This window comes from Myotis daubentonii, chromosome 17 (genome assembly GCF_963259705.1).
Source record: "Myotis daubentonii chromosome 17, mMyoDau2.1, whole genome shotgun sequence".
NCBI classification, from domain to species: Eukaryota; Metazoa; Chordata; class Mammalia; order Chiroptera; family Vespertilionidae; genus Myotis; species Myotis daubentonii.
The window spans coordinates 54,630,906-54,654,717 of NC_081856.1; the positions used below are offsets into that span (position 1 = coordinate 54,630,906).

Below are 23,812 nucleotides of genomic sequence, written 5' to 3' on the forward strand. Positions count from 1 at the left end.
AAGAGAGGCCGAGATGCGGTGACACAGCACAGTCTCCTACACACAGGACACCTGACATGCATCTACCTGAAAGTCTCCTTTCCGCCCACCAGGTGGGGGGCAGCCTGAGGACAGTGGGACTCACCCCAGGGTGTGTTCAAATTGAGATCGAAGGGGGTGGAGGGGCTGCAGTGGGGTCCTTTGTAGAGTGCCTCCTGGTACCCTCAGTGACCAGGCCATCTGCAGGAGAGTGACCCCCCAAAACCCCATGCCCTGGGCTTGGAGCAGGAAGCCAAATAGTTTCCTTAGAGTAGCTCGGGGAGCCAGCCTGGCAGGAGGGCCCGGAGGGAGGAGCCTGAGAGAGGCAAAGCTGTGGCTGCACTGCCCACTGAGCCCTGTGGGGTCAGAGCAATGGGACTGCTCTGAGGCACAGGGTGGGCCTGACCGGGGGCAAAGGAAACGGTTCTTTGGTATCAAAACAATGAAAAGCCGTGTCTCCTTAGCAAAGGGGGGAAGCCCTCTCCAGCAGCTGAGGGTCCCAGCATCCTCCAGACAGGGCTGCTTTTACCCTGAGGCCCACACACCCGGCATGCTCACTGGGGCCGGGCTGCAGGGTCGTGAGGCCTGGGTGTGTGTGTGTGTGTGTGTGTGTGTGTGTGTGTGTGCTCGTGGGGGGGGGGGGGGGGGCGAGGGCGGGCGCAGCGAAGTCGAGGCTAGGAAGGGACTGCCTCTCACCGGTGAGAAACTACGCTGACCTCCACAGTGGGTCCCAGACACAGGACTAGCAACGGGTCCAAGAGCATGGGGCAGCTGGCTTACCTGACCCTCAACCCGCCGGGCTCTGCCATCACCAGTGGCTCCCAGAGCTTTCCTCATAGCCTCGGGGTGTTTCACCCTCAAAGCTGAATACATAAAATAGATTCTCTCTTGCTAAATTTGCATAACTTACAGAGGAGCCTATAAAGAATTTCATTTATTTCCTGGGAAGAGACAGAATTTCACCCTGCATTCCGAAACATCCGCTGAGCCCAGGTGGCCAAGTCCTGCCTCCCTGGAGTGGCTGGGGGGTGCGCTGAGGCTGTTATGAGACCCCTGCCCCTGTCCACTCCCCTGCTGGGGCCCATGGTGGAGGAAGCAGCATCTCCGTGTCTCCTAGGGGCACACTGAGGGATGAGTGGCTCTGACCCCCAGGCCCACCAAAGTTTCCCCACTGTCCAATCACAGCCACGCCTTACCCTTGAACAAAACAGAAAGTAGGAAACAAGGTGCCTTTTTAATTGCAATCAGATATGCTGTCTGAAGCCAGCGCCCGAGCCCAGCCCAGGAGCTGTGTGCGGCCCAGGGCAGGTGGGGCGCTTCGCCGAGTGGCAGAGGCCGGCAAGTCTGCTGAGCTCGCCTTGCGGTGTCCCTGGACCAGCCTCCATGCCCTGGACAGGGAGGCAGGTAGAGGGCCAGGTGGTGAGCGCTCACACCTTCGCACACGCATGCAGACTTTCCCGTGTTCCCGTCTGTTCCTCCTCTGCCGAAATGGTCAGACAGCACTGCAAAGCCGCAGCCAGGCAGGTGTGGGCAGCGCAGCGGCGCCTACTTCTGGATCTGGAAGAGGAAGAGCCGCAGGTTGATGTTTTTGGCGGCCAGCAGCTTGTTGCACTCCACGGAGTCCACGATGGGCAGTGGCACGTAGTCCGTCTCGTTGCTTTCATTGGTGAAGACAAAGTGGTAGATGACAGGGCTGATCTTCACGTCGTCATAGGGGCCCTTGAGCAGCAGGAAGGAGCACTCCAGGGGTGCCGTGACCTTGCTCTTGAGGAGCAGCTGGAAGGACAGCGTGCGCTTGCACGACAGGTTGGGGTTGCGCTCTGAGTCGTTCACGCGCGCCTTCAGGACCCACGTCTGGTTCAGCACCGTGAACCGCGGTGTCTCGTAGTACAGGCGCGTGATGAAGTCGTCCGTGCGGTACGGCCGGAACTGGACCTCTGTGGAGACAGACAGGCCGGACGGGCCGGCAGTCAGGGTGGGCTGGGCTGGTAGCGGAGCCTTCCGACCAGCCGAGGACACGGGCTCAGCCAGGGAGGAAGGCAACTTACCAGGAGGGCACGGGTGCTCTACTTGTCACAAGGCAAATCAAAGGCAATTATGGCAAATGGAGGCACACACAAGCTTTGGGGAGAGAAGGGACACGCGTTAGCTGCAGGGAGTCCAGAGACAGTGAGGTGGGTGGCCAGCCCGCCCCCTGGCCTCCCTCCTGGCCCCCGCCCACCCCGGGCCATGGTAAGCAGACACACAGACAGGATGCAGTTCTGAGAACAGTGCACTTTATTGGTTCCATACAGAGCTGCCAGAAAGCCGGCAGGCAGGCCAGTGCGTGGCATCCGGCCAGAGTCGAGCGCTGGCATGCGGCCCACCGCTGTGCTCTACTGTCACAGTCCTCAGCACAGCACGTGCCCAAGGCCAGCTTGTCCCTCCAGAGGCGGCCAGTCCTTCCCGCGTGGATGGGCTCCCTGCCCTGCCACTGCCCAAGTCACGACGCCTTGGCCTGCCCAGACACCGAGGTCTGGCCTGGACTCTTGGTGCTGCGGTGCCCACCAGGGAGACTGAGGCTGCAACTAACCAGGCCCCAGGCCCTCAGCCTCTCGGCCTGTGCAGGCCCACACTGAGCCAGGCCCAGTCCAGGCAGCATGGTGTGACTGGCTGCCAGCGACCGCCCTTGGTGCTCTGAGCCAGCCGCCGGCATGGGCTGGGCAGTAGAGGCTGGAGTCTCCCTGAGCGGCCCCAGCATCAGCAGGTGCTTCTGGCTGTTCTGTGTCTAGACCAGGCTCTGGCCTGGCTCCTGTTCCCAGCACGTCCAAAAGCAGTGGCCAGGAGAGCCCAGGAGATCCAGTGGCCCGGATGCGGTCCAGCCTGCCTGTCCCTGGTGTCCATTCCAGCTCTGCGTTTGAGCTGGGCACCCTCAGCTTGCTCAGAGGCCCTGGCCCCGAGCATCTTCTTGTGGCCTGAGGAGCTCTGTGGCCACTGCAGCCTCACACCCACATGCAGGACCCAACGTGACGAGAGTTCTTCTGGCCCCTGGCTCTGCGGGGCAGGCCACCAGTTCCTGGGCCCCCGAGACACCCCTGCCCATCCCCCACACAGCGAGGACACCACCTTGCTGAGGTGGCAGGGCCAGGGTGGGGACGACGGGTGGGGGGGGCCTGTGAGAGCCCTGCAGGTGCCTGAGGTCCTGCCTGGGCTCCTCCCTGCTCAGCCTCTGGTCCATCTTCTCCCCCAAGGTGTCCTCCACTCAACAGGAGCTTGTTCAGAGCCCAGCTGCCTGGCTTGGCCTGTGCCCCCTGCCCAGAGCCCAGTGCTCCCAGGCTCCCAGCTGCCAGCCCCAGGCTCTGTGGCCAGCGGGGGTGGCGGACGCCTCACCTGTGTAGCCGATCTTCTCGAAGCTCAGCAGGCTGAAGATGCTGTTGTAGAGCTGCATCTCCTTGCGGTGGCTCTGGTCCATCTCGTCCAGGATCTCCATCAGCTCGTTGCCCGTCTTGGTGGGGTGGGCACAGGCGGCCTCATGCACAGTCAGCTCATGGAAGGGGCCGTGCCACGGGCAGCCAATTCGCTTGTACTTGCACTGGGTCACCCTGTGGGGGAGGGGGCACCGTGGTCAAGGCCTAAGCCTCAGGCCTCCACTCAGCCGCACACAAGCCGCTCCCTGAAGCGCACACTCAGTGTGTGTCGCCACCCAGGAAGAGGCCAGAGTGTAAGACGGCGAGAAGGAGCTGTGTGAGCACAAGCCACTCACACCCACTGCTGTGGGGTCTCTGTCCTGCTTGGAGATAGTGGCTGCCGACTACTATCCCGGACCTGGTCCAGCTTTACTCTGAGTGAGGCTTCTGGCCAGGCCCAGCTGCTGGGGACTGTGGAGTGGCCAGGACTGGGCTGGGGTGCCTCACACCGAGACCCCAGAGCTCCTGAGCTGGCCACTCTCTCCTGGTCCCAGGGATGCCAAGGACAGCCTCGAGGAGGCCACCACACATCCAGAGCACCCTAGAGAACCAGGGTGATGTCCGGACAGTCACGGTGTACAGATCCAGGCCTCCCACCCTCCCTGGGGCCCCACACCCACCCACTGCAGGGTCTGGACCCTGAGCAGCTTCACACTGGCCCAGCCCTGCAAGGGCCGAAGGCGAGGCCCAGGCAACAAGGACCTGCCAGAGCATGCTGCACGCTGAGGCCTTGCCTGCCCAGGCGGCCTGCAGCCAGGCGGTTACCTGTCTTGGCACTCCTCCTTCTGGTGCCTCTCCAGGAGAGAGCGGGGAAACTGGCGCAGGCAGAAGCCACACTCGGAGGGCAGCTCGCTCACGGCTTTCTCCACAGCCAGGTTGCGGCAGCAGAGGCTCTTACTGATCTCACAACGACAGTTGGGGCATGTGGCCTGCTCCTCCTTCAGCCGGGCATCTGCTAGTAGGTGGATAAAACAGCCAGCGCACATCAAGTGACCGTTAGTACACTGCGAAGAAGGAAAGGGAGATGAGCTCACAGACCTGTGGACTCGCGCACACATACACGCTGCCCGCCAGCTCCGCCAGGGCCAGGCCAGCCACCCTGAGGGGCTCGAGCCGTAGGAGGGGCTGCCATGAACAGAGGCAGGGAGGGGTGCGCTGGTGCTCAGCACCCAAAGGGACACTGCTTAGTAGGGTTAGGCCTCCCCTAGAGCCCTGCTGAAACAGCCGCCGGCTCTTTGTGAACTGGTCTCCAGGGAGGCCCGTGGCAGCTTGCAGAGGTTCTGGCTCATCACCGAGGCAGGCCTGCGGGTGGGGAGCCTGGTCTTTCCCATAACAGGAGTCAGAGACAGTCCTGAGGCCCCTGATTTGGGTGCCTACAGGGACTCAGACGCTTGGTGGAGCGTGGCAACGGTGCTATGCCAGCAGCTGTTGAGGGGCAGCTGATACTGCTCCCGTGCCAAGGCAGGCGTGCCTCTCCCTGGCCTTCAGAACGGCCACCTCATGCTGGGGCTGGGACCTGGTCCCTCCCCTCTGCCTCCTTGATGGGCATGGGTGAGCAGGCAGCTGCCACCCACCCAGTGATGGCTACCTGCAGGTGCCTTCCCAAGACCTGGTGGCAAAAAGCTGATGCAGGTGGGGAGGCCGAGTTAGCCTGGGACAAGGGCACATGGCCAGTACATGCCAGAGGGAGGTGGGAATGGGTGGGGAGAAAGGGTAGGGGGACATGTTGCTGCTGTGGGTAAAGAGCCAGGCGCCCCCCCCCCCCCCCCCCCGTTTCTGAACCTGAAGATCTGAGGCCCAGAGATTGCCTACAGCAACCTGCCACCCCCACTGAGGCCCTGAGCCTGTGGACAGTAGGCTGCCAGCTCAACTCCTATCTCGGGTCTCTCACTAGTTCCACACGTCCTGAGCACCCATGTGGTGCCGAGCCAGGCACGGTGGACCATGGGCTGAGCCACCACAGGCTCAGTGTGGGGGAAGGAGAGGCACACACAGGAGCCAAAGAGGTATAAGAATAAAGAGTTTAGCTGAGCCTGGCCAGATTGGTCAATTGGTCAGAGCATCGTCCTGATATACCAAGATTGCAGGTTGGATCTCCGGTCAGGGCACATACAAGAATCAACCAATGAATGCACAAACAAGTGGAACAACAAACCGATGCTTCTCTCTCTCTCCCTAAAATCAATCAATAAAAAATTAAAAAATAAAAGACTTGTGCTAAGTGTCCTCTTGGGTCAAACAGAATCCTGCCCACACAAGCATCACAGACGATCTGCACGCAACCCTCACTTTCTAAGTCAGTGTAAAATGGGGGGAGCGGGCTGGCTCAGTCTTGGAGGAGCAGATCTGGCAGGGGCTAGCCCAGGGGTGGGCAAACTTTTTGACTCGAGGGCCACAATGGGCTCTTAAACTGGACCGGAGGCCGGAACAAAAGCATGGATGGAGTGTTTGTGTGAACTAATGTAAATTCAAAGTAAACATCATTACAAAAAAGGGTACGGTCTTTTTTTTCAATAGTTTTATTCATTTCAAACAGGCCGGATCCGGCCTGTGGGCTGTAGTTTGCCCACGGCTGGGCTAGCCCATCCCGCTCTGGACACAGGGCTGGTCCCAGAAGCAGTCTGTCCTGCCCACCCACAGGGAGCAGTGGAGAACCAGAGAAGTGGTGAGTGGGGGTCAGTGGGGGACACATGCCCCAGGCCCCTGCCACCTCCTGGGAGGAGCAGACCAAGGGCTCAGATCACACTCCTCTGGGCAAGGGCCTGAGCCCACAGAGCCTGGTGTTGCCGCAGCCTCGGGAAGGGCACTGTCCCTGTCCAGAGGCAGGGAGGGAAGCGACACGGCCGACTGACCACTTGGTAACGGGAGGAAACTTCAGGCCAAGCCCCAAAGCACCTGGCTCAGTAAGGCCAACTGGACACCAACATGGGCCCGGGCCCCGCGCCAGCCACTCTAGGTCTAGATGCCTCCTGCTGAGCAGCCACAGCTGGGGGCACCAAACCCACAAGGGCCACTCAGCCCAGCGGGAGGTCCCCCTCACCAGGCCCAGCAGGGCCTTGGGCACCACATATCCCACATGCTCCGCCCAAAGTGTCCTCCCGTCTTTGATCAAGGGGTGTGGGAGGGACCGCAGCGTCCCAGGCACCCAGCTGCTTCGGTGAAAGCCACACTTCCGTCTGAAGTCCTGGCCACGCTGAGCCAGGACTCAGGTGGGAACCTGTCACTCGGCCTGAGTCAGGCTCATTACTCAGAGCTAAGTGCTGCCTGGACCACAAGGTAACGCACACGACAAACCACCACACAAACAGCTCCTCATCTAGCCAGTCCAGAACCCTCTCTCTGCCCTGGCTTTGGACACCTAAGCAGATACATTTAAAACTCCTCTCTGCTACCTGTCTCACCTAAAAGCATGAGCCAGCCAGCCGCAGCCCGAGGCAGGGAGGAGGACCCCAGGCCTTGGAGGACAAACCCACCTGGACTTACTTGGAACAGTGCCTACAGCCCCAGGCCTGCCCACAGCTGCTCTGAGGTGTGCCCGAGGCCCCCCAATGCCTGTGCCACACTCACCGGCGCCTGCTTCCTGAGCCCTTTACCAATCAGGTAAAAGGCCCCGTGGGCCAGGGCCTGAGCTGAGTTTGGGCAGAGACAGGAGGCCTTAGGGAGAGGAGGCACAGCAGGGCCTGTGCGGACAAGGAGGGGCACCAGGTGGGAGGGGCCCAGGCGGAACAGGCCTGGGTCTGAGGCCAGGAGCTTAGGCATAGGGGTCAGAGGGCCAGTTGGGACCACCTCCCAGAAGCTCCTTCCCCCTGATGAGGGTCACAGGGAGCTTTTCTGGCTGAGCACCAGCGAGGAGTGAAAGAGCTACGCGGCCCCTCCCTCCAGACACTCCATGGCTCAGGGCCTCAGCTAACGTCAGGACCGGGTGGAGGATGCACTGGGCCTCGTGTGAAGGGCAGGGGGAGAGCCTGGGAGGGAGGGGGGCAGGGAGGGATCAGGCCGTGGCTCCACAGAAGCTGTTTGTCCCGGAGAAGGTGCCCCTGGCAAAGGGGCTGGGCCCACGGCTGTGACCACACAGCTGCATCCAGAGCAGATACAGCCTAGAGTTAAGGGTGCAGCCCTCCTGCTCCCACCCCAGGGGCCTACCCCACTGTCCTCCTGCCTGGGGCTCTGGAAGGTGGTCACATACCTTGTCAGGCCAGTCGCAAGCACACATCTAACACCCACACAAAGAACATCAAAGCCAGTGAGACCCATTGGCCTCAGTGCTGTTCGAGGCCCGAGTCCTCAGCAAGTCTCCCGACCCAGGCGTGTGACACCACCTGCCAGGAGAGCCGCCCTGCATGGCTGAGGTTCAGACTTGAGAGAGCGGATTGCCTCACCCGCCCAACGCAAGCCCTGGCCACCACTAAGGCTTTCCTGGGGAGACGAAAGGGGGGTCTGGTGGCCAGAGAGCAAGCTCTTGGGGGACCAAGCACTCAGCTGACTCCAGGCCCGTGGAGTTGTCCTCACAGCCAGTGCAGGAGCAGCACAGACACCAACTGGGACAGCTCTCAGAGGCACGGTGTGGCTGCTGCCCACCCTGAGCCTGGGTCCGGAAGGGGTCAGGAAAAAGTGGCCCAAACCAGCCCAACATTGCTCCTCAAAGAAGGCCCGCGGAAGGGGAAGGGCTGAGCCCAGGCCAGCAGGTGGTGGCCAGCAATGGGCATGACCCAGGACATGCAGAAAGCTTTGGGCCCACAGTTTCAAGGTAGCGTGTGGAACCCAGATCCTCCCAAGAACACTCAGCTGTGGTGCCAACCAGGTCTGTGGGGGCCTCTGCCCTCGATGTCCCCATCCAGGGTCACTGTGGGGGTGAAATGGGACACCACACAGCAGCAAGTCACCAAGAAACCTTCCCTCCTGCCCCCGCTTTCGGGCCCCTCCCACTACGGTGCGGCCTGAGCCCTGCTGCGCACCTTCACCGGGCACCCCGGATAGTGCCAAGGGCGCGCCCGCTGATCCCATGTGCTGGGGCTTTCTCCCGGCCTCGAGGCAGGACGGCAAGCACCCCAACCAGGCCCAGGTGCCACTGGGAAGAACAGGCTTGCGTGGGGCCAGTGTCGGGGCTCTCCCTGCTGCACAGACATTTCTCAGGGAAGCCATGAGTTCCTACTCATGTCCAGGCCATGGGGAGGGCACCGGTCAGTGCTGCCCCTGCACCCTCATTCTCCATCACAGCTGCTCAGCTCCCAGCGCAGTGTGGGCCGGTTTGAACCAGCCAGGCTCAGAGCCTCGTCACCAGCAGCTCTGGCCACAGGCAGAGCTCAGCTCTCTGTGCGAAGTGGACCAGGAGCCACTCACTAGAGGGGGACGAGGAGGCCCTCGGATTTCCCTGGGGCCCCATACCATCGGCTTGGCTCCCGGGGCTGTCACTCGAGGCCCAAGGAAGTTCCACCTGGGAGGACCCAAGGTCCTGGGCAAGGAAGAGGGGCTGGAGGACGACCTGAGGCGCCCCCCCAGGCTGCGGGGTTATGCCCAGCGCCCCCCACTGGCACCCGGCCGGAGGCCTGCAGTGTCCCTGACCGGAGCCTCTGGCCAGGAGGGAGGGTTGAGAACTGGACCCAGGTCCTCGCTGGCACGCCAGGGGCCTCCTAAGCAACCACACGGCAGGCACAGCAGAAAGGATGAGAGACCCCGAGGCCGGGGAAACGGTAAACCAGACTAGCCCCAAACTGCATATGACAACAACGGCCCTCACCCAGGCCCCCAGCCGAGTAGAAGCCCAACTCCCGTAGTGCAGGCGAGCGGCAAGGAACCTGCTGCACCCTCCCGGGCGCAGGGGCTGGAACAGACGGGTGTGTGGAGGGACAAAGACAAAGAAGGCAGGACCCTGCACGCCAACTCTGGGGCCAGAGTGTGGGACCTTCAGACCCACCTGGGCCAGGTGCCCTCCAGAACTGCCTGGCCCGGTCAGAAGCCGGAAAACAGCCGCCAGGAGGGCGGACAGACCCCCTAGAGCGCGTAGCCTAGGAAACCGGTCCGGGTGAGGCAGGCGGGGCGGAGCGGGGCCGGGAGCCGACCAGGGCACAGCGACCAGGGCACAGCGTGTTCAAGAGACACCGGGTGGGACCAGGAAGGGGCCCAGACTGGCGCTCGATGCAGGTGCTGCATTCAGACCCGAATGCGGGGAAGGAATGGGGGGCATCCCCTCTCTTCTCAGTATTTTTCCAGAAAAAAGGAGGCCGGGGGGTTCTTCCACTCCGGAGGAAGAAGGGGTGCAGGAGGAGCCTGAGGGCAGGTTTGGGGAGGTGGCTGCTGAAAGAACAGAGGAGCCCCCGGGTCTAGGGGGCTCAGCAATGGGGGAGCCAGCTCTGGGGGGGGGCCCGCCACCCGCTTTCTCTGGGCTCAGCTGGAGGGGCTGGGGAGGCGTGGGGGGGGGGGGCAGCAGGGGAAGACACACCGCGGGGGACAAGGTCCAGGCCGGGAGACAAGGGAGTCGGAACAAGAAAGAGGGGGGTTCGAGCAGGAAATAAAGTCCTGAGAGGAGAAGAGGAGGAGCTTCCAAACAGGCGCCGGAGTCCCGACCGCTGGGCCTGGCCGCGGAGGAGACGTGGTGCCCGGGGCGCCGGCCGGGCCGGGTCGGGGTCGGGCCAGCGGCCCTACCTGGTACACGGAGGCCTTGGGCAGGTCCAGGCAGACGGTGCAGCACAGAACCGAGTAGAGCCGCTCCTCCAGCTTCCCGCTGCCCGCCGCCGCCTCGGCTGCCTCGGCCGCCCGCAGCCGCTTCTTGGGCGGCGCGTCGGGGTCGCCCGCCGCCTCCTGCAGCTGCCGGGCGCCGGCCAGGCCCGCTTCCTCCGGGAGCCCGGGCCCTGCCGCCTCACCCAGCGCTGCCGCGGCCGCCGGCCCTGCGGCCGCCCCGGGCCCGACCCCGACAGGCCCGGCGCCGGCGGACCCCGTAGCCGGACCGCCTCCGCCGGCCTCCTCGGTGCCGGACATCGCTGCCGGCCGGCCCGGCGGGCGGAGGAGGGCGCGCTCCCGAGGCTGGAGGTTAGTGGCGCCGCGCGCCGCCGCCCTCTCGCTGCCGCCGCGACCCCGCAGCCCCGCTCCCTGCGCCGCCGCTTCAGTGGGTCCGGCCCGCACGTCCCCCCGCAGCTGCCGCGGCCACCGACCCCGGAGCGGCCGCCATCTTTGTTTTCGCTCCGAGCTCCTTCCCCCACCGCCGCCGCCGCCCCCTGGGTCTCTTAGTCACGTGACACGCGAGGGCCAATGGCTGCTCCGCTTGGGGCTAGCCGGTGCGGCGGGCAGAGCCAATGAGCGCGCGAGGGCCTGGCCCTGCAGAGTGGGCAGCGAGGGGCGGGGCCCAGGGAGACCCGCGGCGGGCGCACCTGGGGCCGCGGGGGAACCCGCCGAGCTTCGGGTGGGTCCAAGGCGCGGCCCTCGCGCCGCTGGTCACCCGGGAGCCTCACATTTGGGTGCGCCCGCGCCTTTGTCCCCCAACCCTCGAGCTTACGTGACTCGATCTGGCTCACTGGATGGATAAATCCTGCGGCCACCCCTCGCCCTCCTGAGCGGGAACAAATGTGCGTCCACCGGACGCCAGCGCGGGGACCGCTGGAAGGAGCACTCCAGGCCCGAATCTGACTCTCTGCGCCGCCCAATCTGGTTTCCTAACCCGGGGGTAGGGAGCTGAAGGGTCCACAGAGAGTGAGGCCTTGCCTTGCACAGGCTGGAGGACAAGCAGGTAGAGGTCCAGGCAGCGCTGGGAGGGAATGTGCGTTTCTGGGAACAGCTGCGGTACAAACCTCCCTTGTCCCCACCCCCGACAGCAGCCTACATGGTCACTGCCCAAAGGCCCACCTGCCAGGCTGTGCCAGGGTGTTCAGAACTCCTCCATGTCCCTGGAGGGCCGGGCTCCCAGGATTAGTCTTCTCAATCCAGGTGCCAGCAGGCGGCAGGGTGGGCGAGGCCCTAGGCTGCTTTCAGTGCATCCCCTTCCCCTGCTCCGGGAATCCGGTTGCTGACCTGGGAGCTTTCGAAAACTCAATCCCTCTCAAGAATGGGCAGATTCCATATTCCTGCAGAATCCCTAAGGTTTATTGGAGACCAAGCCTCTCTCTGGATCCACAACCATAGTCTGCTCAGAATCAGACCCCCAAATGTGCTTGGACCCCCTGCCCTTCATCCTGGTCTGGGCGGGTCCTCACACGACACGGGAGGAGTCACCCTGCAGCACGCCCCCTTTGGGAGGAAGGAGAGTCTATCTCTAGGCAAGGAGGCCCCCGGAGGTGAGGTGGTAACCAGGACAGAAGCCCAGCCCAGCAGTCTCCAAGCATCACTCCCACTGCAGGCGCTGGGTGTGCAAGGCCCGGTGGTAGGCCCAACTGCCCGCGGCCAGGACCCAGCGACAGATGTCCTCCTTCGGCAGCAACAGCAGCCTGTCCTCCTCCAGCCGGCCCAGGAGGCCTGCAGCACCCAGCATCAAGCCCCCCCACATGCCGTAAGTGTTGGTCGTGAAAACAGCCACAATGAGAATAGTAACTGCCACCACCAGCACCACTGCCTGACCAGCCACAGAGCGGCCCTCCGCACCAAGGTGGTCACCAGCCACTGCCAGCACCATGCCTCCGCCCAGGAGCAGGTTTGCAGAGGAGCGGTCCCCATTCACCCAGTGGAAATCGAAGGCCAGAAGGGGCAGGCCAATGACAGTGGCCACCCAGGCTCCAGCAAGACAATCTTCATCTGTGCCTAGCCCTGGAGCCAGCATGGTGGCAGCAGCCAAGGCCTGGAGCAGGAAGCCGGCAGCAGCCCCTCGACTTGCCTGTCAACACAGGGAGGGGAGATGTGGGGAAAAGAGGCCAGGACCTTTCTTTAAACAGGGGAGGGTCTAAGGGGCTCTCATGAAAGCCCGGACTCCAGACTCACCTCTCACCACCCTCTCCCTGACCCAAGGAACTGGCTAGGTCCCTGGGGTTCGGGAATGGGAGACTCCCTTACCCAGCCCCTGTGTACTCACCTGGGCAGTGTTCAGGGCTGCATGCAGAGACACCACTCCCAGCGCCAGGTGGGACAGGGCCATGCTCCACTCACCCCATGGCTTGGGTGCCATGGCACCTCGGGCGGCAGTGACTTTGAGGAGACACTTTGGAAAGTTAAGAAGGAACGCACAAGCCGGCGCCCTGGAGCCCTGAGGGCAGCTCTCGAGGACTCCGTTTCCAGAGCCCCATTTCTACATGTTGGGAGAAGCTCACCCGAACGTTTCTGGGGCTCCGAGGCCACTGGACACCACTGGGAAGAAAAACCTATTCTGGCCGGAAAAAGAAAAAAGAAAACGGAGGGGGGCCTGGATTGGGCCGGTGTGAGCCCTGGAACCCGAATGGGGGCGCCGGGCCTGGGGGAGAGCCGCTCGGGACGCGCGCAGGCCCACGGCCTAGACCTGCGCTTGGGGAGACGGCGTCTCCGGGACCCAGCCCGGGCGGAGGGTCAGAGCCGGCCCAGGCCCAGCTGCGCGGCCCCAACGCAACGGCGGGCGGGAGGCCGGAACCTGCGCACGGCGCCACAGGCCCGTGGCCGCCCCGCCTTCCGCGCCTGGCCAGTGTCGGCCCGGCACGAACCAACGAGAGGAGCGGAGGCTAGAGTGGCGGGGGCGAGGCCGGGGCCGAGGAGCGTCTAGGAGCGCAAACGGGGTCGGTGGAGGGCGGAACTGGAAGGTGGGGCCTGGAGAGGGGGCTGCGGGGAGGGGGAGGGGAAGGATCGGAGGAGGGGCCTGTAAGGGGCGTGGCAGGGCAGGGGCGGGGGTTTGGGGCGGGGCTATAAGGGGAAAGGCCGGGGAGCGGGGCTCACGATGAATGGGCGGGGCTGAGAGAGGGGGCGGGGCTGTGAGGAGGGCTGGACGAATCAGTGAGAGGAGGGGGCGGGGCTGTCAGGGAGGGTTTCTAGGAGGGCAGGGTGGTAGGAGATCTGGTGGGCGGGGCGGAAAGAAGGGGCGGGGCTGTCGGGAGGAGAGGAAGGATGCCGGTGGGCTTCGGCTCTCCGGGGCGAGAGCCGTGGGGGCCCCTGCGGAGGGCTGGGAGGGATTCCGAGGAGAGGGGATGCGGGGGCTGTGCGCAGTCTCAGCCTGCGGTCTCCTGAAGTTGGGGTTGGGGGCGCGGGGCAGGTGTCCGGGTGTGGGCCCGGGGACATCAGTCTCGGGCACCTCTTTCCTCGGGCGCGCGCTCTACGCCCGCGGGAGCCGGGCCGTGGGGGCGGCCGCCCCGAGCATGCGCACCGGCTGTGCTGCGGGCGAGCGCGGAGTCCGGGCGCGGGGACGCGGGGCGGCGCGAAGCCGGGCCCTCTGCCGCCCCGCGCTCCCATGTACGCCTTCTACTCGCTGCTCATCTACATCTTCTACAGCCTTTTCCGCAGGGATGGAGGGGCTGGGGCGGCCGCCGACTCCAGGGACCCCGCCCAGGTGAGCGGGGGAGGACGCAGCACGACCTGCAATCCCCTCCCTGACACGCAGCGGGTGGTGCAGGCCCGCGCAGCGCAGGTCACCAGGGCGCTGACTCGGGGGAGGAGGGCCGTGCATAGGACCTGTCTCTGCTCGGGTTGCAAGCGGAGACCCTGTGGCCCAGTTCCCGGAGGGAGGCTGCCCGGCCTCTCCTCAGGCGCTTCCCCTGCTCCCTCCCTAGAGTGCCCGCTGCAAGCCCGGGGATCGCCGCCGTCCCCACCAGCCCCCTGCAGAACTGTGGACCGAGCTGACCGGCCTGGTCGGTAGGTGCTGTCGTGCGCCCGGAACGCTGCGTCCCGGGGGCGATGAGGAAACCCCGCCGCCGTCCGAGAGGGAGAGGTGTCCTCATTGGGAGGGAGACCGACAGGTGCCATCCGGAAGCCTAGCCTGCAGCACGTGACCCAGCATCCCCCCACCCCCACCCCTTGCAGGCTGCGCAGAGTCGGAGGATGAGCCTGGAGAGGGATCCGAGGGCCGCCCCGCTGAGGTCTCCCTGGAAGAGGCTCTCGTGCGTCTTGCCGAATTCCTTTCAGTCCAGCTGGGGGCGGAAGAGAGCTGCGGGTATCCTGCCGGTCTGAGCAAGGTGAGCCGGCCTAGGGTTCTTGCTCCCCAGTCCTGGCCTCCACACCCAGGGACCCCCTTGGTTTCTTTCATTCTGAATCTTATTTCCTTCGCAGCCTGGTGATGTCCCCCCACTGTTGACGGTGACTGGTCAGCTCTTGGCTCTCCTGGCATGGATTCGGAGCCCCAGGGGGAGGCAGGCCCTACCCCAGGAAACTCAGCCAGCCTCGAGGGTGCAGCCCCCCACTACTGCTGGTGCGTAAGAAATAGTGATTTGAAAAGGGAGTGTGTGGAGGGAGTGAAGACTACCAGGACCTGAGCAACCTCGAGTGCAGGATCCCAAGCCCTGCTCCCGAGGTGCCCCCACTTGAGGCCAGAAACCTCAGTCAGTCTTAACTGCACCCCACCCACCCCAGGACCCACATCCCAAGAAAACCCTTCCCTTTCACCGAGGGCTGAGGCCCAGGGGCAGCAGCCCCCCCAGTTGGCGGAGGACCAGAGGGCCTGGCAGCAGCTGGAGCAGCTCGTTCTTGGACAGGTGAGGGACCCAGGAAGGGGTAGACACTGGGGGGGCTGGAAGGAGGCGCTCCACCCTGTCCCCCTTTCTCCTTCCCAGCTGGAGGAGCTGAAGCAGCAGCTGGATCTGCAGGAGGAAGGGCTGGGCCAGCTTCACCTGGGAGTGGTGAGGCTGCTAGGCTGGGCTCAAGTAGGGGCAGGGAGAGGGGCCAGGGCTCTCGGGTGAGTCCAGAGATCTTCCTCTCCTCCAGGGGGCGACAGACTCGGAGAAAAGGGTTCGGCATCTAACCCTGGAGAACGAGGCCTTGAAACAGAGCCTGATCCTCACTCAGGATCTCCTGAGGCACTGGGGTGCTGGCCTCCCTGCCAGGGCTCCCCAGGTATTCTGCTCCTGACCTGCTACTGTCCCTGCAGCCTGGGGCTCTTGCACACCTGGTCTCCAGCAACATTGCCCTCAGAACCTGGTGCTCTGTGGAGCAGAGGCAGGGGGGCGCTCTCTGACCTTCCAGGACTAGGATGTGGACAGGCCCAGGGCAACCCCATGGAGGAGACTGATGCCCATGGGAGAACCACCCCCTCCCCCAAACACACACACACCATGGGTCCTCTGAGCGACTGACTCCAGGCGAGCAAGGGGCTTGGGGTAAAGTCCTGCATCGATTCATGATGGGCTGTCTGCCCCTCTTGACCTGACTTCCCCTTGTGCACAATGGGGCTGCTAGAATGCCCCTCCCCGAGTTCCCTTCTGGCTCCATGGCTCCCACCCCTCCTGCAGGAGGAGGCAGAGGCACTGGTGGAGCTCCAGGGCCAGCTTCAGGAGGCCCAGGAGGCCACAGAAACCCTCCGAGTCCAGGTGAGTGCTCGGTCCAGGGGCTGGGGAGAAGGAGGCACTGGGAGGGGGTGTCTGAGGCAAGGCTTGGTAAGTGCCTACTTCCTCAGCGACTGGGTGGGGTGGGGCAGCTGGGGGTGCAGGAGGTGCAGCTGCAGGGCCTCCGGGGGGCCCTCCGGCAGCTCCAGCAGGAAACAGAGCAGAGCTGCAGAAGGGAGCTGCAGCAGGTGCACGGGCAGCTGGCAGGTGAGACCTGGGGCCAGGGGCTCCTGGGAAGGTCACGGGTTTGGAGCTTTCCCTCACAACCCCCTTCTCCCATCAGGACTCCGGGCACGCATGGCCAGCCTGCGTCAGGGCTGCGGGGACCTCCGAGGTCTGGTCAGCACCTTTACCCAGAGCTGCCAGGGCTCCCTGAGCGAGGCCCGGGGCCAGGTCAGGACCACCTGCTCCCTCTCCAGTGTGTGCGCCCTGGGCAGCCAGTCGGTGTCCTCCCCTTAGGGAGCCCCTCTTTCCTCCTTCCCAGCCCCAGGGAGCCGCCAGCTCTAATGGGTTGTAGGTTCTGGAATCAGGACAGCTCCTGTGACCCTGGTGTTACCTCACTTCTGGGTCTCGTTTTTGTCCTGTGCTAACTGGGGTGACGGTGAGTCCCTCACAGGATTGTCAAGAAGCCCAGAGGAGACAGATGACATCCTTGCCCATGGTCCTGATTGGCAGGCTCCATCTGGGCCCACTGAGTGATACCCCTAGGGACCCCTGAACGTTGTGGATTCCCACAGCTGGTGGCCATGCAGCGGCTCCCTATTGCCCTCAGCACCCCTCCCCTCTCCTTGGCTGTCCCTCCCTGCCTTGCTCACATCCCTGTTCCCCAGGTATCCTGGGCCCTGAGAGCACTGTCAGTCAGTGGGGCGGGGCCTCAGCTTTCTGAAGGGCAGCAGGAGCCCCCAACCGGATGCCCGGGGCGGCTACTGGAGCTCAAGGGTATGGCCACAGGGAGCATGGGGGTGGGGTGGGCAGGCCAGAGGAACTGGAGCCTCTCTGTGCCTCAGGGTCTGGGAGGCAGCCCACTGCTGTGATCTCGACCCCAGGAAATATCCGTGTGCTGTGTCGGCTGAGGCCAGGGACGCCCTCCAGCCTGGTGAGTTCGGAGCCCGGCCCAGGCGGCACAGTCACCACCTGCTATCGAGGGCACCAGCGTCGCTTCCGCCTGGACTGGGTCTTCCCTCCAGACGCCAGCCAGGAAGAGGTGATGCTCCACCCTCACACCTGTGTTGACCCTCCCTCAGAGGCTCTGGTGCCCCTCCCCTGCCCTGCTGCCCTCCCAGGAGCAAAAGTGCCAATTCCAGCAGGGAAGGCGGGGGGGGGGGGGGGGGGGGGGCTGGGAGGCAGGACCGGAAGCCAAGCTGGGCACATACGTTCCTTCCAGGGTTTCCCCTCTGCGTCCTCTCACCAAGCTGTGCAGGCCCAGGGGGAACAGACAGTAAGGTTTAACATTCAAAAATAATGTTTTTACCAGGAAACTAAAGAAAAGGAACCTGAGATCACTGTTCACACAGAGCTGGCTGGGGAGCGTAGCTGGGGTGCTGCTGAGGTGGGGATGGTGCCGTGACCATGTTGCCCCCTGGCTTCCTGGGCTGCCTGCTCCATGGCCAGGGCCCAGAGTCTGCCAGCTGTGAGGACAGGCAGCCCTCCTTGCTTTGTGGCCAAGGGCACGCACGGACAGGGCCCTGGCATGCTGGCAGCCAGCCTCTGGGCTCTGTTACCCTGTGCGGACCCCGCCCCTTTCCTGCCAGACCCAGCAGAAAAGCTGAGGCTTAACCCAGCCACCACCACCCTGCTGCACACACACCATGTGTTGCACGCACATTTTGCTGCTGGAGCTTCTGTAGCTCAGGAAATGGAGGCAGGCTTGGGAGGGGATTAGGTCTGGGCAGAGCTGGCTGAGAAGGAGACTCCTATTGGCCGCAGGGGGTGGCCAGGTCTCCCTCCCCCATGTCCTGGGTACTACAGCTGCTTCCCACCTACCTCTTCACCTGACACACTAGCCAGGCCTCGGTCCCACCCTACACTGCAGTCCTGCACTGGGGTGGGGAGGGGGCTTGTCCTGGACAGGGCCCTCCAAATCAGTGTCTGGGTGAGAGTGAAAGGCATCTCTCGGTGCCATGTCTGCACTGGTGCCACTGTCACCCCCAGTCCTTCCTTCCAGAGATGGAAGCTTAGGGACCAACTCGCAATGCTGGCTCTGCTCCCCTGGCTGGCAGCCAGCACGCTCAGCAGAAATGACAGCTCATCCACTTACCAGCCTTCTATGCACGAATGCTGGCCATGCCATTGCTCACAAGGCCACTGTTGATGTCCAGTTGCCAACAGGACACAAGTCACAGCCCCATCTCCCCCCAGCCCTTTCTGCACCCTCCCAGGGCCTAGTCCCAGCATCCTGGGGGGCCAGTGCTCCCACCCCCCACCTCCTGGGCCTTTCTGGGCTCACCCTTGCTGTGGAGAGCACCACTGTAGCCTCTGGGCACACGTTCCCCCTTAACCCTCACAACAGTGGTCTCCTGTGAGGGGGAGGCCTTGCAATCATGCCCTGGGGTTTGACCCAGGCAGTGACTACGAAAGCCCTGGTCCTCCCACGTGGTCACCAGGATTCCGATACTCTGCACGCCTGTTCCCTCTTCCTGTCACGCTCCTCCCTTTGCCGGGCAAGTTCTCGTCCAGGGAGCCTCCTTTGCCTGGCAGGAGACCCCCCCTTCCAGCAAACTTCCCCCAGAACCGTCCTTCCAGGGCACTTGAGCTTTGGAATAAAGCTTGCCCAGGTCCAGGGCTCAGGACCCTTCCCACACCCCTAGGTCTTCAGGGAGCTGGAGCCCGCGGTGCTGTCCTGCCTCCGAGGCTACAGTGTCTGCATTTTCACCTATGGCCAGACAGGGACTGGAAAGACCTACAGCATGGAGGTGGGAAGGGGGTGTGTATGCACTGGGTGGCTCCTGGGGCCAGGGACTAGGACGTGAGCCCCATGTGGCACCCACCCCCTCTCCAGGGCCCACCTGAGGACCCCGGCATAGCTCCTAGGGCGCTGCAGTCACTGTTCCGGGAGATGAGGGCCGGAGGGCACCCCCGAGTGACCCTCAGCATGGTGGAGATCTACAACGAGGCTGTCAGGTCAGGGCAACACCCTAGCTGCCTCTTAGTCCCGTTCCCCCCCCCCCCCACTCGCTTTGCCAAGAACCCCTGAACCGAGGCCTTACCTTTCTCACCAGGGACCTCCTAGCCCCGGGGCCCCCGGAGCGCTTGGCGGTGAGGCAGGGCCCTGCAGGTCAGGGAGGGATCCAAGTGGCCGGCCTCACGTACTGGGATGTGCCCAACCTGGAGACCCTGCACCAGGTAAGGCTGCTCAGTGGGGCCGCACAGCTGGGCTCACACCTGGGGCTGTGGACCCTGCAGTGAGCCAAGCTCTGTCGCCGCGCGTTCCAGATGCTGAGCCTGGGGAGGAGCAACCGGGCCACCGCCGCCACCGCCATGAACCAGCACAGCTCTCGCTCTCACGCGCTGGTCACGCTGACACTGGAGGCAGCGTCTCCCCCGCGCGGCCCAGGCACCACAGGTACCACGGCCGCGCCCCGCCCCGTGGTGGAGGGTCTCGGCGCTGGCAGAGCAGGGGCGCACGGGGGACCTTGCTGGGAGTCCCCTCCCCTTGGCTCCCTCGCCCCGCAGGCACGCTGCACCTGGTGGACCTGGCAGGGTCCGAGCGCGCCCGGAAGGCGGGTGCCGTCTGCAGGGCGAGGGGCTACACTCACGACGCCCAGCGCCTCCGGGAGGCCCGGGCCATCAACCGCTCGTTGCTGGCACTGGGAGGGGTGATGACGGCGCTGCGGGCCCGCCGGCCGCACGTGCCCTTCCGCGACTCGCAGCTCACACGCCTGCTCCAGCCCGCGCTCGGCCCCGGCGCCACCGCGGTGCTGCTGCTGCAGGTGGGCTTCCTCGGCGCGGGTGGGGGCGCGGCCCGGGGGGTATTTGCATGCCAGGCCCCGCCCACCAGCACCGCTCGGGGCGATTTGCATGCCAGGCACCGCCCACCGCGCGCTCCCCCGCAGATCTCCACGCGGCCCGAGGATCTCGGCGAGACCGTGTGCTCGCTCAAGTTCGCGGAGCGAGTGGGCCGCGTGGAGCTGGGGCCGGCGCGGCGCCGCAGAACCCGGCGCTCGGGGACGCCCTCCTCCCTGAGCACGGACACCCCGCTCACTGGGACCCTCTGCACCCCGACGCCGTCCCCGGGAAGCCCTGCCAGCCCCGGCCCCAACGGCTCGCCTCCTGGGTCCGCCGAGGACCTGCTCTCGTAGTCAGGGCCAGGAGTCTGGGGTTGCGCCCTCTGCCGGCGGAGGCAGCAAAACCCCGACACTCCTACCACCTTTGACCTCCGGGGCTCACTGGTTCCCAAACTCCCAGAGCTGTCTCACCCCCTCCCGGCGAGGAGTGTTCCGCCCCAGTTCAGATTGCCCGCCCTCGGCCCTCAGCCAGGCCCCGGCCCCGGCTCCCTCCTTATCGCCATTTGCTGCTATCGCCTACGCAGCGGGGACCCCAGAGCGGCCGGGCCTGGCCTACTGGTTTCCGAGTCACCACAATCCCTGCCCCGCACCAAACATCAGTCTTGCCATTAAAATGCGGTCCATTCCTTTACTGTTCTCTCTCCCACGGCACCACCCACACTAGGTCGGGTCCCTGTTCCCCTATGCCTTTCCCCAAAAAGGTGCCACCTTCGGCCCAGACAGTTGAGGAAGGTGAGGGCTTCAGGCTGAGCTGCCATATAAGTCCTCCCTCCCCCAACCCCGGAGCCAGGAGAGGGAGGTGGCAGATGGTGATGGATGGATGGATGGGTGGACAGAAGAGGCCAGAGAAGGTGGGACTAGGAAGGGGGCAGGAAAGGCCACTCCTCCCAGCCTTGCCGCTGGGGGTAGCAGGGGCCTGACCATCAGGGCCGGGTAGACACACCCTTTGTGGGGTGGCCCAATAAACATGGTAGACTCTCATAGTGGCTGGTGCCTGGTGTTTCCAGGCCGCTGTGGCCACACTTCTGACTCCTGTTGGCCTTTGGTCCCCTCAGCAAGCCAGTGGCAGCGAGGGTGGGGGTGGGGGTGGGGGTTGGCAGCCCCTGCCCTGGAGCTCACAGGCTGTACCAGGAGAGCAGCCAGCCCGGGGTGGGGGCAGCCAGTTCTCCGGGGTGGCTCACCCACACATCATAGATGCTCTTGTTGGGTGGCACCCCCTGGAATAGGGCATCTAGATCCCAGAGCATCCTTGGGGGGCTGTGGGTTTCAGGGGTCACGCCCCAGTAGGCTGGGCTGGATGAGGGCGGGCACTGGGGACAGGAGGTAGGTGGTAGCGGTGCCAAGGGCACTACCACATTGGGGGTATAGATGGGCAAGTAGGAGGTGGGGAGCTGTCCCCAGAGTGAAGCCCTGTGACCCCCAGGGTCGGAGGTACCCTGCAGCAAGTGGAGGGGCCAGGCCCTGGGCTCAGGGCAGAGGGGTGAAGGCCTGCTAGCTCTCCCCTGGGGAGTCTCCCCCTCCGGCCTCATGATCCCGGAGAGGGGGCAGAGGGGCCACAGCGGCCGCTCAGAGGGCACGGGTGGTGTGGGCACCCCCTCCTCCTTACTTGGAAGGGCACCCGGTCCACCTTGGCTGCTTCCGGGTGCTCCCTCCCCCGCGCCCCCCAGCAGAGACTTGATGCTGAAGCCCTCGCTGGGTGGCAGCTGGGGACTGGGCGGACGGGGCGGCTTGGGCGGTCGGTAGGGCCGGCCGTGCAGCACGTAGGGGCCCAGGTCCTTGGCGAAGGTGCCCCGCGCGCCCCGGCCCTGCCAGCGCCGGCACAGCGCTGTGTTCTGCAGCCGCAGCGCCTCGGCGGGGATCAGGCTCACGTCGACCGCCCAGAAGTTGCCCTTGGCCTTGGGCTTCGCGGGGTCCTTGGGCACCTGGTGTGGAGGGGCGGGGGGCGAGCTTGGTGGGCGTCCGACCCGGGTATTCGGGATTTCCCTCCCACCCCGCCCCGGCTCCGGCTCGGACCCCGGCCCAGCCCCACCTTGCGGAAGCAGCGGTTGGAGGAGAGGTTGTGGCGGATGGAGTCCTTCCAGCCCTCGTAGTCGTCCCTGAAGAAGGGGAACACGGCCTGGACCTGACGGATGATCTGAAACCGCGGGGCAGGCGCCGTGAGCCTGGGCGTGCGGGGGCAGCGCCGCCCCTCCCCCACAGCCAGGCTTGGGGCGCCCTGACCACCTCCCGGCACCTGCACGCCCGAGGAGAAGAGGGCACCTCACCAGTGAGCGCCTCAGCTCTCTCCTCTGGTGCCCAGGTCGGCACTGACCCCACTGGCATAGCTGGGCAGGGCCAGGTGGGCATGGAGGCCGGAGCCTAAGCCTGGAAGGAGGTGGGGCTGGGGTCTGGGGAAAGGTCCGAACCCGGAGTGTGAGGGAGAGCGGGGCCCTCTCACCTGGGCCAGCTTCAGCCGGCGGGAAGGTGCAGCCTGGATCACTAGGGCGATCATAGCCAAGTAGGTGTAGGGAGGCTTGTCATGCCGAAGGTATCTCTTCTTCCTCCTCTTGGGGGGCTGGGAGGGCGACTCTGCCCCCGCGAGCCCCAGGCCCGGGTTGCTGCAGGGCCCCATAAAGGGGAGGCCAGCAACGTGGGCCAGGGTCCGGAAGGGCTGAGGGCGCCGGGCAATAGGGTAGGAAGGTGAGGCAGGGCCAGGGCCTGAGGCTGGGTGGGGGCAGGCGGGGCCGGGCCCTTTATCATTCGGATGGAAGGGGGAGGGGAGAGGAGGCCAAGGGAGGTGGAATCGGGAGGTGGGGGAGGGGACCAGGCCGAGGGCTGCCACAATTAGCAGGTTTCAGTTAATCTGGGAGGGAGGGGCCGGGGAGATTCCAGTGGGGGTTGCAGGAGGCCACCCAGGCCTTGTTTCTCACCCCTGGGCTGCCTTTGGCACCCCCTATAAGCTGGAAGGAAGAGCCGTGGAAGAGCCCAGGACTCATGGTTATTTATCAATCTGTCTGGGCTGTGGCCTAGCCTCCCATTTCACAGACAGGAAAGTGATTTGCCCCAGTCAGGCTACCAGTAAGAGTTCAAGGCCAAGCAGCTGGAAGGAACTGAGTGGTGGACTGGAGGGCTTCCTGGAGGAAACCTCAGTGGGGGGGGGGGGTAGGGGGGGTAGGCAGAGACACGGTTGATTCCAAGGATTTTTCCCAGGGACTGCTGCAGGACCTCAGTGGCTTCCCAGGCCCTGGAGGTCTCGTGCTTGTCCACAGTTGGTCCTTGGAGCTGACTGGCCCCGTTTAACTTTGCACCTCACTGGCCCTGAGTGAGCTGGACCTGCTGGCCATGGAGGACTTGTTGGAGCCAGGTTTGCCTCACTTTTCTTCTCCTGCTCTGGGTCCCGATGCCCTGGGGGTTACCCTGGGGAGGATGCCTCTCATTCCTTGGGAGCACTTGGGCAGTACCCTGGGCTGGGGTGCACGGGAGGGAGAAGGCTCCTAGCTGGAGGGGTTTTACTGGCCACTTCTCAGGGAGCCCCACGGGTCACAGTCGCTCCCCAGAAGAGTCTTCGAGGAGCACCTGGCTTCACCCCGCGTGGGAGTGCGTGCAGGCTTGTGCGTGTGCGCGCACAGGAAGGACCTGGAGGCAGCCACAGCACCCTGGCGCTTGGTCTAGAACAGGGGTGGGGAATGCCGTGCGGTGTCATTTGGTCTGGCCCTGTCAAGGCAACTGCAGGCGGGACTTGAAATTCAATAAATCTAAGAGCTTGTTTCAGAGCAACATAATTTTTAAGTTGATAATGTTGTATGGTCCGAAACTGATGTTATAAATATCCAAAGGCCCTTCTTTTTCATCTCATGGCACATAAACTAATTACTAAAAGTCTGCGGTGGCACACCAAAAATATATATATTTTTGCCCATCTGACAAAAAACATCAAACCAAATAGGGCCCGGCT

At 64.3% G+C, this 23,812-nt stretch overlaps 4 protein-coding genes across 7 annotated transcripts; 1 reads left to right on the plus strand and 3 right to left on the minus strand.

The window, feature by feature from the left end:
* Positions 1-1,233: 1,233 nt before the first annotated feature.
* On the minus strand, positions 1,234-12,817 carry ZFTRAF1 (zinc finger TRAF-type containing 1). 4 transcript variants are annotated; one of them, XM_059672591.1, is made up of 4 exons: positions 12,692-12,817; positions 4,230-4,468; positions 3,388-3,599; positions 1,234-1,955 (listed from the first exon to the last, which is right to left on the minus strand). In XM_059672591.1, the coding sequence occupies exons 2-4, from the start codon at positions 4,448-4,450 to the stop codon at positions 1,564-1,566; spliced, it is 825 nt and encodes a 274-aa protein (XP_059528574.1). In that variant the 5' UTR covers positions 4,451-4,468; positions 12,692-12,817; the 3' UTR covers positions 1,234-1,563. The 4 variants fall into 4 exon arrangements, with proteins under 4 accessions (XP_059528574.1, XP_059528573.1, XP_059528572.1 ...); XM_059672590.1 differs by lacking the exon at positions 12,692-12,817 and adding an exon at positions 11,301-11,460; XM_059672589.1 differs by lacking the exon at positions 12,692-12,817 and adding an exon at positions 10,107-10,684.
* On the minus strand, positions 11,516-12,826 carry TMEM276 (transmembrane protein 276). Its single transcript, XM_059672596.1, has 3 exons — positions 12,692-12,826; positions 12,457-12,569; positions 11,516-12,261 (listed from the first exon to the last, which is right to left on the minus strand). The coding sequence occupies exons 2-3, from the start codon at positions 12,547-12,549 to the stop codon at positions 11,776-11,778; spliced, it is 579 nt and encodes a 192-aa protein (XP_059528579.1). The 5' UTR covers positions 12,550-12,569; positions 12,692-12,826; the 3' UTR covers positions 11,516-11,775.
* Positions 12,827-13,416: 590 nt separating this feature from the next.
* Positions 13,417-20,859, plus strand: KIFC2 (kinesin family member C2). Its single transcript, XM_059672577.1, has 18 exons — positions 13,417-13,890; positions 14,111-14,192; positions 14,361-14,512; positions 14,607-14,745; positions 14,907-15,028; positions 15,107-15,172; positions 15,258-15,386; positions 15,782-15,859; positions 15,967-16,081; positions 16,158-16,267; positions 16,705-16,813; positions 16,921-17,078; positions 18,682-18,786; positions 18,873-18,994; positions 19,093-19,216; positions 19,307-19,436; positions 19,547-19,803; positions 19,927-20,859. Exons 1-18 carry the CDS (start codon positions 13,792-13,794, stop codon positions 20,170-20,172), a joined length of 2,343 nt encoding a protein of 780 aa, XP_059528560.1. The 5' UTR covers positions 13,417-13,791; the 3' UTR covers positions 20,173-20,859.
* Positions 20,860-20,923: 64 nt separating this feature from the next.
* FOXH1 (forkhead box H1) lies at positions 20,924-22,632 on the minus strand. The gene is given in 4 exon segments (XM_059672594.1): positions 20,924-21,800; positions 21,908-22,012; positions 22,316-22,594; positions 22,597-22,632. Coding segments are annotated over 4 exon segments (1,212 nt in total). The 5' UTR covers positions 22,618-22,632; the 3' UTR covers positions 20,924-20,993.
* Positions 22,633-23,812: the final 1,180 nt, after the last annotated feature.